At 38.8% G+C, this 18325-nt stretch overlaps 1 protein-coding gene across 2 annotated transcripts in view; it reads left to right on the top strand.

Moving 5' to 3' along the window:
• The window catches only part of ARHGAP10 (Rho GTPase activating protein 10), a 169188-nt gene that overhangs the window by 74476 nt on the left and 76387 nt on the right, over positions 1–18325 (top strand). For both annotated transcript variants that reach the window (XM_075198927.1, XM_075198919.1), the window contains 8 exons: positions 4462–4563; positions 7008–7118; positions 8494–8598; positions 12870–12999; positions 13398–13504; positions 13935–14029; positions 16469–16550; positions 17775–17817. In XM_075198927.1, the coding sequence (XP_075055028.1) occupies positions 4462–4563; positions 7008–7118; positions 8494–8598; positions 12870–12999; positions 13398–13504; positions 13935–14029; positions 16469–16550; positions 17775–17817 (775 nt within the window). The remainder of the gene's footprint in view (positions 1–4461; positions 4564–7007; positions 7119–8493; positions 8599–12869; positions 13000–13397; positions 13505–13934; positions 14030–16468; positions 16551–17774; positions 17818–18325) is intronic.

Below are 18325 nucleotides of genomic sequence, written 5' to 3'. Positions count from 1 at the left end.
CAAAAAGTCTGTTGTGGGTTTTACTTCAGACACTTTTCCCTTTTGAGCCATCTGGCTCACTGACACTGTGTTAAAGTTCTGGGTACAACAATGTTATAGGTGTTTTATTATTCAGATAAACATGAAATCTGAGAACTATAGGAAGGCAAACTCTAAGGGGAAATTCAGTTGTGTGCAGGTCCCATTTGAGCCTCTAGTGATGTGCTTGTACTTCAGGGTATTGCAGTAAATAAAAACATTGCAATGTTTTAATACAGTAACATCCTTCCCATACGGCTCTGGTGGGACTTTTTGCACAACTGAATACCCCTGAGTTAGAGGTAATAAGACAAAGGAATACAGAGTCAGAAAAATTCAAAATCCTAATGTCAGACAAAAGGTCAGGGTAGGCAGCAGTCAAGGTCCAGGTCAAGGTGCAAGCTTAGTTGTCAACACAACAAGACAACAGAATTTTCAGGCCAGTATTGGTTACTACTGGCAAACCTAGGATATACAAGTGCCAGAATTGTTGCATGGGTATGATCACATGTACCAGATGCAGTATATCTGCAGACAAGGGATAGCACATAGCAAGTTGAATTCCTGCGGTGTAAACGACGTTCAGGGACCGCAGCAGAGCACTCAAGGCATTATGAGGACATGCGCCTTGACTGCAATGTACAAAAGAGTTATTTATACATTACAGATTTCAGTTGTAATGTATGATGCTCAGAGCACAATAATAGATAGTGAGACCTGCATGTAGCTTACAGAAGAAGGATACTGTGCAATTGGTCAGTTTTGAAAGACAGGACAAATCTTTCAAATCTGAGATAGATGGTAACTATGCTGAAAGTGTACTGTGGTACCCACTAGACTCCTGTTAAATTATTATAAAACACAGAATGACCTGATAAAACACAGGGAAATATGAATTCCATAGTACAACAATACATGACACAGAAATCACTTGCGGTTTCCATGTAGAGGTCACTTTTGTGTGTCATGAAGGAAGTTATGTAGAAATCGCTGTTTTCCTGTTACTGTTGATATGTAATCAGCTACAAAAATAAATGCAAAGTTAACACGTCCACATAATGGTAAATATGTATCTCTGTAGCCCTTTGATGGATCTTGTGCAGAAAGTGCAGGTACGTAGGATTTAATGGTACTGTAAAAACGTATGTCACCTAATATTGCTACCTAATCAATATCACCTTGATAAAAGCAGATCTGGCCCCACACACATATTACTCCCACAACACACATGATCCCTAGATGTATGTGAAAATAAATAACAAATTATTTATGAAGATAGTTCTTAATGACATTGGCTGTATGTTTGGGGTCCTTATCCTGCTGCAGAATAAATTTGGAGCCAGACGCCTCTCTGGTGGTATTGCATGATGGATAAGTACCTGCCTGTATTTCTCAGCTCTGAGTACACCATTAATCCTTACCAAATCTTGGATTACTCCCAAAACATTGCACAATTCTTATGCTACATATAATCATACACTACTCAAGGACTATAGACACATTTTAATTACTGCTCCTACTGGTTGCTGATACGGGATATTTGGATGGGTGAGCCCTAAAATCATAGTCTCATCCAAGGTCATTATTTAAACTTGCAGTTTAGACCTCTAAATCAGAGAATAATTCTGTACTAAAGCAGAGATGGGGTACCATTATATATAAAACTGCAGTGTACTATACCCCCACATGTCCACCCCGGAGGGCTTAAACATTTTGAATTCCCAAGGCACAGCCAATCACTTCGCTAAGTATTATGTGGGCCTCTACAATCTTAGAGAGAACGCAGCCACCGCACAACTCTCCCCTGCTCACATTCAGAACTTCCCACATCACTATATATATATATATATATACATATATATAATCGCTCTCTCGCGCTCTCTCTCGCGCTCGTAAATTAATGACACTTAATGGAACAAACACCTTCATTAGGTAGAACTGATATGAATATTTATTAAATGGTAGTTATTTAAATTAGATTTTAGTGTTCTCTATTGCCCAAAGCACCTTTTTACATTGCGTAATGTTTTGAGGGGCAAAGGGAGGCTACATGGTACAGTGTGATGAAGAGAGCCATTACTGGCATAATATAAATATAATATTAAATAACAGATTTTTGTCAGGTAAGGTATGCGTTAATATTTTTTTCTTTAACAGTTTAAATGTTTAATGTATTTGCAAATATGTGTAACAGAATTCTTTCATTAAAGTGCTAGCCACACCCCCATATTAGGTTGGCCACACCCATTTGACACGTCACTCCCACTTAGATGGGGGGCGTCGGTTCCCTGTCTCGCCCAGGGCACTAAAATGTCTAGTTACGGCACTGATAAAATCATACTGCCTGACCTAGCAGCTGTTGCCGATCAGTCAGCGGAGGAAGTGGTCTGAGCAGAACATCATTTACAGGATAGATATGGTTACATTCTTGTGGTAAAATAGCTTCTTTTGGGAAGAGAGGATTACAAAAAAATGAAAACTACTTCTTTAAATAAAAAGTATGTAGTGAATTTGCCATGAATTGCCACGCCAAAGTCTCTAATCCTGAAAATGTTTTCATACAAGTGGTTTATTGTTTTAAATGACAATCCTGAATATCGGCTTCTTGTACAGTTTTGCTAGCCTATTAACAAATAATTATCTGCAATAAAGCACACATGTACCTCACCAGACTTAAGCAAAGTATTTACATTTTGTGTACTTATTTGTTTTCCTCTACCTCAAGATTATTATTATTGTTTGTTACATAAGTGTTTCGCCTGGGTAGCTGGATTATATACACCAAATTAAGGCTTTCAATAGCAGGATGGAATTGTTTTCCACATTGAATATTTTCTTAGCATTACAATTTGATAGGGGTACTGCCTCCTGTTCTCAACCAAAAAAGGAATTTTAGAACAACTTGTATTCAAAGCTCTTGGAGATGCATCAGCTATTATTTGGCAGCACTATCACTGTACATGATAATGAGTGGAAATTGTTTTGTAGAAATAACTTTATAGCATTATGTGGCCAGAAGAAGCATTTTTATTATATTTTATGTGATCGTTTTGTTATCTCGGGTTTTATATATTCCCACATACAAATTGGATCACCATGTCCTGGATACACAGAGTGCACATAACATGGCTGAAAAAGTTAAGAGTATCACTGTTCATGCAGCAGTCAGAATAGTGTCATTATAATGACCTGTTTTCCATGTAACTTGACTGCTCAGTTCCACTTCCTCTTCTCCGTTTTAAACTGTGAGGGGTTAGAACAGTTTGCAGCAAATCAGATCAACAAAATGTACACAGAAGCACAGAGTATCTCAGGAGAGTAGTGTGTTGACCTTCTGTGAGATGCTGACCTGTGCGATTGTGTTAATGAGGACAGGTCTTCATTGACAGGGTATGTGTAATGATGTGAGGAGGGAAATGGCAGTAAGCAGGAAGCAACATACTGAACGTTTCATAGTGGAAAAAGCAGCTTCCCCCATCAGCACATGCGGCATCTGTAAAAATGATGTGGGAAGATTGTATGGTTAAACGTATGTTTATATGAAAGGACATATATGTAACTGTTGCCCAATGACACATGATCGTAAATGCCTCCATTGTGTGACATTGCAGAGATGCTGTGCTCCAAAACTACATTAATCATTGGACTTTATATGAGAAAAAACAAACTTTAAAAAAAAAAAAATCTGACGTTTTAACTGTTTGTGAACGGTTTCTGTTTCATCTATTGACACTAGATACAATGATTCACTTGGTAGACTATATAATTCTCAATATGTTTTTACCAGGCAGCTTCAAGCTGTTCCCTTACTGTATGAAACTTGTTTGTTACTGACTAATAGTAGTGTAAAGTACTTTTGATTAAGTCATTGAAATGCACCTAGAGCCTATAGTGCAGGCAGCCATTATTCAGGAGAGTAATACATAAGCTGGGTACACACTGCAGGAATTTCGACCAACATTTTATGCCGAGCGATTTTACATGCGACCGATGGTCCGATCACTCGGTCCATGGACTGCATACACACTAGCCTTGTTTAGGACGATAAAGGGAAGAGCAGACGTCCCTTTAGCGACTTTTTACAGCCATGTTGTCGTGAGCAATGACTGTAATTTCGTACTCACTGTTGTGGATCGGTCGGAAGTTTATACACACTACACAGCGGAAACGAGATTGGAACGGAAATATTAAACTGTACGACCAACCAAATGAGGCGATAATCGTCCATTTGGGCAGACTTTCGACCATTGTGTCACTGCACACACTGACCCGCGTTTTGAACGAGCGGTCGTATGTCGGCTGTTTTAGCCGGTTATTGGACGAAAACAGTGTAGTGTATACTCAGCAATAGGCACTGGCACTATGGCACTAACACATATTGATGTTTATTATTCCTTTCATTTAAAGAATGACAATAAATATTTGTGCATCTCCCTTCTACAGGAAGAAAAAAAGAAGTTTGATAAAGAGACAGAAAAGAATTACAGCAATCTGGATAAACATTTAAGCATGTCCTCAAAGAAGAAAGAGCCACAGTTGCAGGAGGTAGGACTGTCTTGAAGTTATTCTTGAATGTAGTCCCTCAAATGTCAGCTTGATATCTCAGCTGTTCCCGGAGGCTTCACTGTTAAGCTGGGTACACACCTATGCAATTATCATGCAGATCACACGATAAACAAGATATTGCAAGACTGTGTATGATCATGTTTATTGCACCAAAGCACATTGCATTGTTTGATTTGGTTTTATAAACTTCCTAAAAATCACAATCCACAATTGATGTCAGGCAAATGTGGAAGTGTGTACGCACTCACGACCATCAGTGTAGGCAGACCTCTATAGAGTGTGCAGAGTCACGATCATTTCAGCAGATGGTTATGACAGATGAAGCTCAAAGATTTGACGGTAAATTGTGTAGGTGTGTACACCATACTTGCCAGCTCTTCCGGTATGTCCAGGAGACTCCCGAAATCCGAGTCGGTCTCCCAGACTCCCGGTAGAGCAGGCAAGTCTCCCGAATCCGGCAAATGCCTGTCCAAAATAACGCGATTTGCGGTGAAACGCGTCATTTTGGACCCGCCCCGCATCAAAATAACATTTCCGACGCTGGGGGATGGGGGGCAAAATGATGCGATTGACCGCGCCCTGCCCCCTCCCATCCTCTAGGCACGCCCCCTGTCCGGGATCTCCCAGACTTCAGTGCCTAAAAGTGGGCGAGTATGGTGTACACATAAATCTGCTTGCTAATCGGAACTTTCAGTCATTGGTAAAATCGTTACAGAAATCAGTAGGAACTGGACAGTGCATGGTAACTTGATTCTGATTGTGTGTATGCTTGCACCAGTGAGTCTTTTATTTCGGTGTATGTCTCTAATAATAGTTTTGCATGTCAGATGTTTTTTATGTCTATACAGAAGTGTTTTTTTTGGTTTGTGGATTTTTTTTTTTTTGATTTTTTTTTTTTAAATTAAGTAATACAAGGAATAGCATACCCTCTGCAGTAAATTATTACTGGTTAGGAAGCTTCGCCAGAGCTTCGTTACCTGCATAAATATATATGGTCGTGGAACTTTGTGACCTCGAATATCCTTATAAATGAAAGCAATGGGTACATTATCAACCATATTATTTTTTTTGCAAGAGTTTTATATAAATGTATTAACATAATAATCTGTGTATTATGTGAGTATATTCCTTGCTATTGTATATGTGGTGAAAGATGTGAAAAACTAGTATCTTTTTTATTGATTTCAGCTACATTTGTATAATCATGGGATAATTATTTTGTTCTGCTGTCCACACATTGTTCTATTAATGGAAGATCATTATCTTGTTTGACAGAAAACATAGTGTTTTTCTTAGCCTGCTTTTTTTCCCCAGAGGGGCTATTTTCAAATGATCCTGCTCTTTCCAAGGGGACTGCTATAGAGGAATGTATGAGAAAATGAGCAGAGGATGAGTTTGTGACCTTTTACACAAGGTCTCCTCACCAGAGAAAAGAGAATCCACTCTTCCGCTTATCTCTCCAAGCATTACAAATTCACAGCACTGGATGTTTTGTTTCCGCAGATACTCCCTGAAAATAAAGTGTAAACAGAACAGCAGTAAACGAACTGCTCATTTAGGTCAGTTACCCGCTGGCGTTGCAGTTGCGTCAAAAAACGCAAGATGAAACCATATGTATAAACGCTATGCATCTGATGTGTGGTTCACATGAGGTAGACCTATGGTCGATATGTCAATGCTGTTTTCCGCATGTGTGCTACATGCATAAGCCGCAGATGGATGGCTACTGAAATGAATGGGAGAATCTCTGTAAATGAAACATACATAGAGAATAGGGCAGTATGGCCCATGCAAATTCCTCAACCAATGCTAGACCACCTGGGCTGCTTTCCATTAAATAAGCAGTGGGAGAAGGAGTGTAGGCTCACCCTGATAGAGAGAAAACCAGCCCCAACCTAGACAGCCAGGGCTGGCTCACACTAATAAAGAGGGAAGCCCACAGCGTGGGAAGAGAGAGTGAAAGAAGAACCAGGATGACATTATCATGTATGGACAGATTCTGATCTGAATTCAGTGCATGTCCCGAACGATGGGATCTATATAGTTGGCCAAGCATTCAAAATGACCACACAGCTGTTCTTCCCAGATGAATGAAACGGCATATGTGTGGCTAGTTTCAGTATGTGTTAATATAAAATAGAACATTCTGAAATATGTAATAAATACCTTAACAATAACATTTCCACTTCTGCCTGTGAGTCTGTAGCTCTTTATTTATGAACTTTACTAATATATGTTTTGAGTAAAAATCCATATATAGCGTTTTAGGTCCCCTTTGATCGGGAAGCATGTTTATATTGCACGCACAGCTCTTGACTTGCTTTTCAAGGGATGCACCAATCTATTCCTTAAAGGGTATGGCATGAAATGTACAGTGCAGTTATTCTGGAGCTCTAAGCAGCTGTTTTCTTTCTCCCATTTAGGCAGATGTCCAAGTGGAGCAGAATCGGCAACATTTTTATGAGCTGTCTCTTGAATATGTGTGTAAACTTCAGGAAATCCAGGAGCGGAAAAAATTTGAATTTGTGGAGCCTGTAAGTAAGGCCAGTGGTATACATAAACTGATTGCCTTGTCTTCCAGTCATTGACGTACTACATTGAGTTATTGTTGCTATTGTATTATATGCTAGCAACAAGGTTTTGTTTTTTTTCATTCTAGGTATTCCTTTCTTTAGATTGTATTTTGGATCTCTATTCTGTAATGTGTAACCTTAAAACAGAGCTAAACAAATTTGTAAAGATTATTACATAATAAAATCATGATACTTGTGTATACACTGAAACAGGGGAGGGCTGGCAAACTTTAGCCCAGGGGGCAAGACTTGACTCGGCAGCCTTTTAGGAACATTTTCAAGGAAAAAATATACAGGTGGCCCAGTGACTCAGCCCAAGGTACCAAACTATGGGACTGGCCTGGGTGGCAAATGCCCCCCCAGCTCAGCCTGCCCGTGCACTGAAATGGCCTTACTGCTATATATATATATATATATATATATATATATATATCTTAACCCCATAATGACCAAAGACTAAATATATTTGCAAATGTTTCAGGAGAAGGGTGTGCTGATCATACGTGAGGCAGTGACCTTTCCACTGATGCCATTATGTTAGTGAGGGCAGCTCATGTGACGAGGGCAATGCCATTATGTGGGCATGGAGATGAGCAGGAAGCCACAGACATAAAGTTACATAGTGCCCAGTAGTATAGAATAGTAATGCGAGTCTGCTGTCAAACTGATGCAAGAAGATGGTGGTGACAAACTCACCTCTGTATGAAACAAAGTTCATCCAGATTGTTAATTCTTATTTTATCAGCTAATTTTATGTTAAAATGTATTGGGACAGATGAGGCTTTGGTATTAAGTCAAACATTTTTTTTTTTTTTTTTCAATTATATTACAAATGGAAATCTACAGATTATATTTAGGCAAGCATTAACCCTTGACACATCATGGCCTTTCTAAATATATCTATTGGTGCATCCCAGCAGAGTGGAGATGATTGAATTGCGCTATTGCATGTCCACAACCCTCACCCCGACACCATCAGCGGGTCCACACCTGGGCCATTATCCTACCTACCAAACTACTTCATGTGTCTCTGTGTTGTCCCCATTTTATTTTCACATGATATTACTAACAACATCTATAAGCATACCTATTAGCTATGTAATTGTCCTCTGTGGCACGTCTTGTAAGACATTTAACCGGTGATGGCTGGAGAAGAGGCCAGACAACACCTGGCACAATAGGCAAGTCCTGCAACCGATACGCTTAAGCCAGGGATCGATGAAGAAAGACCATTATGATGACTTTGGGCTATGGGTTTAAGGGTTTATGGGTTTTACTGTAGTTTTTATGGACACTCTGTTCTTTATTTCTGTAATTAGATCTGTTTATTTCTTAGATGCTGTCTTTCTTCCAAGGGATTTTTACCTTCTATCACCAAGGATATGAACTTGCTAAAGATTTTAATCACTACAAACTGGAGCTACAGATCAACATTCAAAATGTAAGTAGCATTATTTCCCTTGTTGGTGATAATGGACGGTGGTAGTCAGTTTAACACAGAAAATAGAGACTACAACGACATGACAATTCCAAAGACTACTATCCCGACATGAAAAAAAAAAAAGACTTCCCATGACACAGATGAAGTGATGTGACGACCCAATGTGTTGCCGACTAAGAAAAATAACGTCACGTCAAAACGTGACTCCTCTTAAAGCACCGATTGACGTATCCGGCTGCTTTTCATCCAATGTAAGTATTATGTTAGGGTTAGGATTAGAAGTTAAAGCTAGGCCTAGGGTTAACCTAACCTTTACAAGCATGGTCCATCCATCGGCACTTTAAGAGGAGTCGCGTTTTGACGTGACGTCATTTCTCAGTCTGCAACACATCCGGTCGTCGCATCACGTCATCTGTGTCATGGTAAGTTGTTTGTTTTTTTTTTTTTTTTTGTTTTTTTTTATCATGTCTGGGTAGTACTCTTCAGAATTGCCATGTCCTTGTAGTCGCTGTCGAGGTAATGAGTATCGTTAAGACATTGTCCTCTGCAGATCAAAATTTATGTCGGTGATAAACTTTGGTTAAATGAAAGTTTATAAGGGATAAAACCCATCTGCTACCTCTTTTTTTTTTTTTTTTTTTTTTTATTTATTTAGTGTAACATACTTGGGAATAATAATTTGACATACATTGCTAATGTAGTAATCTGACCTAAATGTGTGTTCGCACAGTGCCTAGAGTACTGCTATGGATTGGCAGTGGCAGGAGTTGTTTGGTAACACACCAGAGGCTGTACTTTGTCATGTGACCATTCTGTAGAGTAAAATCTAAAAGATATATACAGGAAAAAAATAAAATACATATTCTTTGTAATCTATATATTATTTAATGTGTAAAACCTAAAACATTAAAAATACATTTAAAATGGTCTTTTTTGTTTCAAGGTTTTTTGTTTTTTTGAATAGGCAAGGCATAATGGGGATAATCAACAAGTCAATGGGTATATAGCTAATGAATTTACAAAACAAACAAAAATGTCAAGAGCAATAGATTGGCACTATATATACCGGGGGATAGGTGTATGCCATGGATTTTGGGGTAGACAGACAATGGGGTGGGGTTGGTTGGAGGAGGAGGTTAGTTAGGCAGTGGTTAGTGGTGACCTACATGTGTTGGGAGGACGGGTGGGGAAAGTTTTGCAGATGGGAATGTGTCGTGGTTAAAGGAGGGGCTGCTCCATAGTGAGTAGTCCACGGTGACCAAACAGCCTGAAAGACAGTGGGGGTAGTGTGTATTGTGGTGGTTATGCTCTCCATGCGGTATCTTTCCCACACGTTCTGAATAGTGTTGGACTTGGTAGGCGGGGCGATGGTTTTCCAGTTGGCGGCTATGAGGCATGTTGCCGCGTTGATTATGTGTCTGATCAATTTCTGTCAATAGTGGAGATATCGGAAATGAGCCTGGGGAAGAGTGTGTATAAATACAGAAACAGGCATGCCAATGTTGGTGATGGATAATATGAGCGAGTTGACGTCTCACCAGTATTGGCATATTTTTGGGCAGGTCCACCAAGTGTGCAGCAGGGTGCCCCGCTGACCGCAGGCCCGCCAGCAGAGATCTGATGAATTGTGGAAAACTGAGCGGATGGGGACCCACTGCCATCTGTAAAAGATCTTGTGAGCGTCCTCTTTTACTCGAACCAATATTGAAGTTTTAGCCAGATTAAGTCTGATTTTAGACCACTCTTTCGAGTCTAGCACTTTCTGCTCCCAAGCCAATTTGTGGGGGTCCTTGGGGGCTGATTGTGTTGAAGCAGCGTTTGGTATATGGTGTAACTAAGGCCCTTGGACAAAAAGGAAACGCAGCAGAGAACCTTGAATGGTGAGCATTGCTCAGAAGCTAAAGAGAGCTTGAGGAAGTTAAAGTAGTGTCTGAGTTGTAGGTATTGGTATAACACCCGGTTGGGAAGTGTCAGCGTAGTGCTGAGGGCTGTGTAGGTGGGAAAAACGCGCATGGGGGCCAGATCCCTCATAAACAGTAGGTTATGTCCAATTATGGAAAAGTTTTTGTTTGAGGTCTGGGGGGGGAATGTGCGTGAGTTCCAAAGTGGAGTGAGCATTGTGTAATAGGAGCGCAGTTGGTGGGTACATGGCCATATCCCATATTGATATGGAAAACTTAACTGTGGGAAAGTGGTTTACTGTGTTAGGTCTCTGGTTTGGGGTGTCCATAGAAGGGAATATGAAGAGTAGTAAGCCAATAAGTCTGATTCAAAATACGTCCAGACTCTTTGATGCAGCGGGGAATGCCGGGCCACACATTGAGAGAGCTGAGTGGCCAGATAATTCCGCAAATGAGGGTCTCCCAATCCCCTCTGTCTGCTGTTTTATGAAGGATCCGCATGCGAATTCTTGGTTTTCCTCCTGCCCCAATGAATTTTGATTGCTGTGTAGGTTCATTAGGACATAGTCAAGGATATGGGGAGAGTCTGCCAGATATATAGTAGTTTCAAGAGGACATTCATCTTAACACTGGCTATGTGTCTGATCCAGGAGATGAGGTGCCTGTTCCAGCGGGTTGTTGGCTGCGTATAGCTGGGGGAAAGTTTTAGTGAAGTAGATTTCTAAATATTTGTTTTTGAGGTATGCGAAAGGCATAATTCTCCTTGAGAGTGAAGAAGAGAGGGTGGTATGTGGATTTATCCACGTTGATTTTGTAATCAGTTAATTCGCTATATGTTTGAATTTCCCAAAAAAAGGGGGGGCAGGGCAGTATGAGAGTTTGTGACTGTCACAATGACGTCATTGGCATATAGCGTTTTTTTGTGGTCGCTGGTGCTAGTTTTGATGCCTGTGCTATCTGAATTCAGGTTTCTAGGTGATCTATAATTAATGTGAAGAGTAATGGTGATAGAGGGCAGCCCTGACGGGTGACCTTTATAGACGGTGAATGGGGCAGAGGTGAAATCATTTGCTAGTACCGCAGTTGAGGGATTGTGGTACAGGGCTGCAATTTCCCTGCAAAAAGCTCCCTGTGTCTCCATGCTCACTAAAGTGCACTGCATGAATGGTCAGGCCACTCTGTCAAACGCTTTCTCTTTTTTTCTGTTTTCATATAAACCACTAAGTCCCTGAACCACCATGGAGGTTCACAATGTTTTTTATTTTCACAGTCTTGTTTTATGCTTCAAAGTTAGTAGTCGAAAGCAATGCATGCTTAAAAAAGTGTGGAAATATACTGCCACCTTGAGGGATATTCAATTAGTACAGAACTGGTGAATTGTAGGAAAATGCAATAATAATTAATTCTGATACAACAAGATATTTAGTGAGAAAATGAACGTAACAGTAAATTCAGCTATAGTTTTGCACCTGTATGTTAATATGCACACTTAATGAAATTAATTGTATTTATTTTTTATATCAGCGTGTCCTAAACATCAAACATGAAAATGAAAACCTTATATCAGTTGGAAATGCTTTGCTCTTGCTAAATTTATTTTATTAGTATTTTTGTTTTAAACTGTGAGAAGTGTAACAAGTAAAAGAGGTGAAAAGTCTTTTGTACCAAACATTATATTGCTGCTAACAAGGGAGATTATGTTGATTCATGTTAGTGATATGACACGATCTAGGCCTTTATGAAGAGCAACGTCTAAATTACCAGCATTGTTTTCACGTACATACAGAGGCAAGTTAATACATTTCACCCTCATCTACATCATATTTTGTTTTGTTTTGTATTTGTCTTGACCTTATTTCAACTTTAATTCAATAAAACAACCAATGCTATGTTGTGGATATAGTTTGAATGATAAAAAGAAAAATATTCCCAGCAAGGACACAAATCTATAATATATTTCAACTGATCAATCCAGCCTTATATAATCTTTATGTATTTTATTTTGTAAAGTATGTTTTGATTCCATTGTACATTTTTCAGCTGTTTCTGTAAAGCAATAATGTATAACGTAACTCTTCAGTTTGGCCCATAGGTATTCAGAGTAAGTGGCTGTGAACTCTTTTACAAGACTGTTGTGCTTTGACTATTTTGCAGTGCAATTAATAAAGGTCAAACACACACTCCTTTTTGATATGAATATTTAGCCAAAGACCCAATGTGTCAATTTTTTGTACTCTATATATAATTTCTGATCATGCTGCTTTATATGGTAAAGTAAACTGCGTATACCATGTTCTTGAAGCTGTACATGTCTCTTGTATTTGTATAAAATAGAATAAGCATTATTGTATAATGATTTGTATTCTGCAGACACGAAATCGGTTTGAAGGCACACGGTCGGAGGTAGAAGAATTAATGAAAAAAATTCAAAAAAGCCCACAGGAACATAAGCGAGTCAGTCCGTATACAATGGAAGGATATCTCTACATCCAGGAAAAGCGTAAGCTCTACGCTACCTATACATTCATACATTCTGTGGTTAGAGTATGAAGTGATACATGTTGTCCCATGTGACCCATATTACATACTTATATTGAAGAGTCAGAATTCATTAAGATAGTATTTACTACTAGATAATGCATAATGCTAAAAAAAAAAATATACTTTGAAAATATCCTTTTATTCACAGTTTTGGGCCCCTGAGTTGTGGTGGCAAGTAATATGATTTTTTTTGTTTGTTTTTTTGTTTCCCCTTACTATCATGAAAATTCAATTTAATTTCGTCATATGGTGTAGACATCAAATCCCCACTCTATTCAAATCTAAGTTTTTTTCTTAAATCTATTTTATTTATTCAAACTTCCACTTATCCTGAATCCTTTTTCTTCTCTAATATAGGACCTGCTCCTTTTGGTTCAAGCTGGGTAAAACACTACTGCATGTACAAGAAGGAATCCAAAACATTCTCTATGTTTCCATATGAACATAGATCAGGAGGAAAAATAGTGAGTACAAAATATGTATTTGTGCTTTTAACTTAAGTAATCTTGTTATAGGTAAATGCTTGTTGACACATTTGTGAAGGAGTTTGCACCATTTACAAATGTATAAGTAAAAGTCTGTATTAAAATGATTGAAGGTGTTTGAATCCTGGGTACACTGTACACAGTTCTACACTGACTGAGTCCAAGCCCTACCACATCTGTATACATTTTGCCAGACAATTTTCACCCAAAAGACTGACTCTTTCACTGTCGATTTTGGGAAAATCGATGATTGGCAAATCTGATCTCATCTCAAATGTGTATACACAGTAATCAATGGTGAATTTGGACAATTGACGTTTCATAGCACAGATATATCTAAAGAATCATCATGTGCAAAGTATTCATGTTCATTATATAGACCAGTAATATGATTTTTTTATTTTGCTAGGGTGAAGGGGAGAGTTTTATACTCAAGTACTGCACAAAACGAAACACAGACACCATAGACAGGAGGTTCTGTTTTGACGTGGAAGCTGTAGAGAGGTAAGATGAATAGTATGTCACTTATTTTAATATGCCATGCTAAGAAAGAGAAACCTTTTCAAATTAAAGTATGCAGGCAGTTGTTGTTAGGAAAATGTTCTTCATACATTAACTTGTCTAAAAAGTCACCCATCATCACTCTGCTGTACCTTACATGGCTCGCATGATCTGTAATATACGCTCCTACACAACCTCTACACGGCAACAATGATTATACGTCACTGGATGTCCTCGGCACTCCTGCTGTACCTTACATGGCTCGCATGATCTGTAATATACGCTCCTACACAACCTCTACACGGCAACAATGATTATACGTCACTGGATGTCCTCGGCACTCCTGCTGTACCTTACATGGCTCGCATGATCTGTAATATACGCTCCTACACGACCTCTACATGCCAACAATGATTATACGTCACTGGATGTCCTCGGCACTCCTGCTGTACCTTACATGGCTCGCATGATCTGTAATATACGCTCCTACACAACCTCTACACACCAACAATGATTATACGTCACTGGATGTCCTCGGCACTCCTGCTGTACCTTACATGGCTCGCATGATCTGTAATATACGCTCCTACACGACCTCTACATGCCAACAATGATTATACGTCACTGGATGTCCTCGGCACTCCTGCTGTACCTTACATGGCTCGCATGATCTGTAATATACGCTCCTACACAACCTCTACACGGCAACAATGATTATACGTCACTGGATGTCCTCGGCACTCCTGCTGTACCTTACATGGCTCGCATGATCTGTAATATACGCTCCTACACAACCTCTACACACCAACAATGATTATACATCACTGGATGTCCTCGGCACTCCTGCTGTACCTGTCATACAGATATAGAAAAACTAGCATTAATAGTGTAGTGTGAGTAATAGTATTGTTTGCACATCCTGCTAAAATGCCATAGAATGATGTCATTTAGCGCTACAAATTCCAGTGGTTTGTAGCTAAATAAATGAGGTGCTCAATCTGTGCATTTTCCTCCTTTTATAGTCTGTGTATTCCAGGTTTATGTCACGCACACATTTAGTGACACCACATTCATGTTCACAGCACATTTGCTGGCTCTGTGTGACGTCACTATTAGGAATTATTGAAATAACCTGTTGTAAGCTGTTACAGGTCCTCTGTAACAGTAATGTCATATTATCATTCGGAACTTCCTGCAGTGGGATTATTTTCTAACATGAAGTTTGCTAGCCATAATCTCCACTGCATACTTCCTCTAGTTATATGTTTGTTCACGTGTCTGTGTAATGTACAGCTGTGTGTAGGTGAGAGGTGCTCAACATTTCTTAAAGTTGCTTATTCCTTGCATCTCCGATTAAGCTTGAGTTTCTTATCTTACACCACATGCATAGGATAAATTTTTTAAACCACTTAACACAGCCAGCCCTTGTAATCTCTCACAAGAAAGCCCTCTGCCCGGTGGGCCAGTTTTACCTGTGTCCATAAGCATGCTTCATCGTAATATTAAGCTTTGGCTGCATCGTTTTATCCCCCTGTTAAAAACAATCATCCCAGCACCTAGGTCTGCAGCAAAACTAGCTGTGAACACTATTGAAATAACCACTCCATCCCCTTTATAATGGACAAGCAGGGTTAGCAATATTAATTGGTTGCAATGCCCAGGACCCTTAACAGCCTACAAAGGATTGCCCCTCACACTTAGGGAACAACACCCCAATCACATCCACAATTTATTTAACAACTCTGTGTAATACTGTGTAAACTGACAGCTTTATACGTGCTGTGTAATAATTACAACATACATTTAGTATCTTATTTTCCTAGTTATATAACCGTTTCAACTTCACCATGAAAAATGTCTGACTCTGTATGCTTAATAATAACAATAAACATTGTTCACATGTTTTTAGTTAAAATTAGAGATGTTCACTGACCCCCGTGTTTTGGTTTTGGATCTGAATTAACTTTGTGTTTTGGTTTTGGCAAAACCGCACTCGCGTGTTTTCGTTTTGGATCTCTCTTTTTTTTTTTTTTTTCTAAAATCCCTATTTATTTTTTGCTAAAGTCACATAATTTGACTCTGCTACCCCAGCGCCATTGCTCACACAGAAACAGGATCTCCTGGGGAGGGAGGTACTTATGGAATCCAAAACCTGCGAGATCCGACAGCGCAACAATGCTGTTTTGCCTCGATTCTGATCCGAGGACGTACGAAAGTACCGTACTGATTCGCGAGCCTACTCGGATCCCCTAAGTTCGGGTGGGTTTGGTTTTTAGAAAATCGAGCCCGAGCATCTCTAGTTAAAATATCATGTAAGAAATTTGGGAGAGATTGGTTTAGTCATAATTGTTTTTTGAACTGTAATCTACATTTATGTGGTGAACGTTTTTATGCTCTTGGTGTTTGTTTTGTTACTAACTTGATTTTTACTTCTTTACTAAGGCCAGGACTTCTCATTACCATGCAAGCTTTTTCAGAGGAAGATTGGCACCTCTGGATGGAAGTACTGGGTGGAAAAGCATCTGTAAGATAATAAAACCATTCTTGATTACATACATTTAGTATACTTTATATAGTTTGTCAGTGCAATTATCAAACGTTGTCATGAATTTTCTTGTATGTCCCACGCATCTTGGTCATGATTACTTTCACAACAGTTAAAACACTTTCATATTTTTTGGAGTTTCTTTTTGCTTAAAGCAGTTACCAAAACCCAGTGGCTTCAAGTTTATCACAGTTTTGTGATTTTAGTGAAAAAGTATTTTAATCCTATATTATTCTACAGGGCTGCTGGGTCTAAAAATAATCATTGATTTCATAACACTAGATTAACAGGTCTTTGTTTTTTTTTTTATGTGCTTCTGATAAAATGACACCTCTTTACCTGTAACTCTAAATAATAGTGTTTTGACTGTACGGATTTCCAAACACTGATCTTTGTGTGCAAACTGAAATGTAACGCACAGCTGCAAACAATGTGAATATATGCAGTGAGATAATGCCAATGTTAATCGGTGAAATAACTGCTGATATTACATATACATTGTCATAAATATAAATACGACTGAAAAATTCATTTAGGGCATCTAGAATCTAACTAAAGTTTAGTTATGGGCAGTGTGATTTGTGAAATGTGAAGAAATTCAAAGAATATTCCCCGAAGGCAAATTTAAGTTTACAAAACTTAGTTGTAGTAAAATATGATTGAAGGTACTAATGACATTTGGGGTCCTTTGTTTAATTATGTTAAATGCTCCATATAAAGGGCACAATGAAAGCCGCCCAAGAGGGAGGCTGGGGACACATGTTAGGAGCCCATGATTTCAGGGCGCTTGTGGTTATATTACAACAATTTATATTATAAAGGATCTTTTGGTAGAAGGGGTTACATTCTAACCCACAAGCTGTTGGCATTACCCACCCCAAAACGTAATCAAATTATTGTTCTAAACTTTAATTATTATTAGATATTGAGCAATAAAATATTTCAAATTCCTCTTTCAAGGGGAGGTGGGACTCGGAACAAAATCAGGGGTGAGCCATAATTCTTGTGGCAAGCCCTGGGCACAAAATAAATACACTTAATCATACATTAGGCACAGTCATCATCATGTCTAGTACGAGACCAGGATGAGTTTTAAACGGATGCATTTGGAGATGAATACTTATGATCACTGTTATTTAAACAATACAAGGATATATGTTTTTTTAAAATGCCTTTGAACTGATTTATTTAAATTCATTGCAGCGATTTCTTAGCCTCAGCAGATCTACGACAAGATCAGAGGGAGGCAAGTATAACTTATGCATGTTTATACATTGTTTGTGCTGGAATTCTGGTTTATTTTTATTTTATGCTTATCCTCACTTTGTCTTTTTAAACATTTTGTTTATACTTGCTAAAGGCCATAGTAATATAAACACACATTTTATATGCAAATACTGCAATGTCTAGGTTTTCATGGGCCTTATAAAGGTGTGATTGCAATATTTTGATAGGGGGTGTTCAAACTCTGCCTTTCTCTAAAATATTTATAGTCTATGTATATATCTCACATTTTTCGCGTATAAAAATTACAGACACAGACAATGTGTTATGGTAAATTAATATACCTACTATCTGTGAGGTTTCATTATTAGAGAAAGGGGGGTTGCTGGGTAACTGGAATCCCCCCCAAGTGCGCCCCTGCTCCTATGTCTAGGTTATTACCTTGGACATAGAGATACATTAAAAAGATGAGCATAACTGGTCTCTTGAATCCTTGTAGAGATCTTGTGGATCTGGTAATTGCTGGTCCC

The sequence above is a fragment of the Mixophyes fleayi genome, chromosome 1, assembly GCF_038048845.1.
Source record: "Mixophyes fleayi isolate aMixFle1 chromosome 1, aMixFle1.hap1, whole genome shotgun sequence".
In the NCBI taxonomy this organism is placed as follows: domain Eukaryota; kingdom Metazoa; phylum Chordata; class Amphibia; order Anura; family Limnodynastidae; genus Mixophyes; species Mixophyes fleayi.
This window is presented reverse-complemented; position numbering and strand designations above follow the sequence as displayed.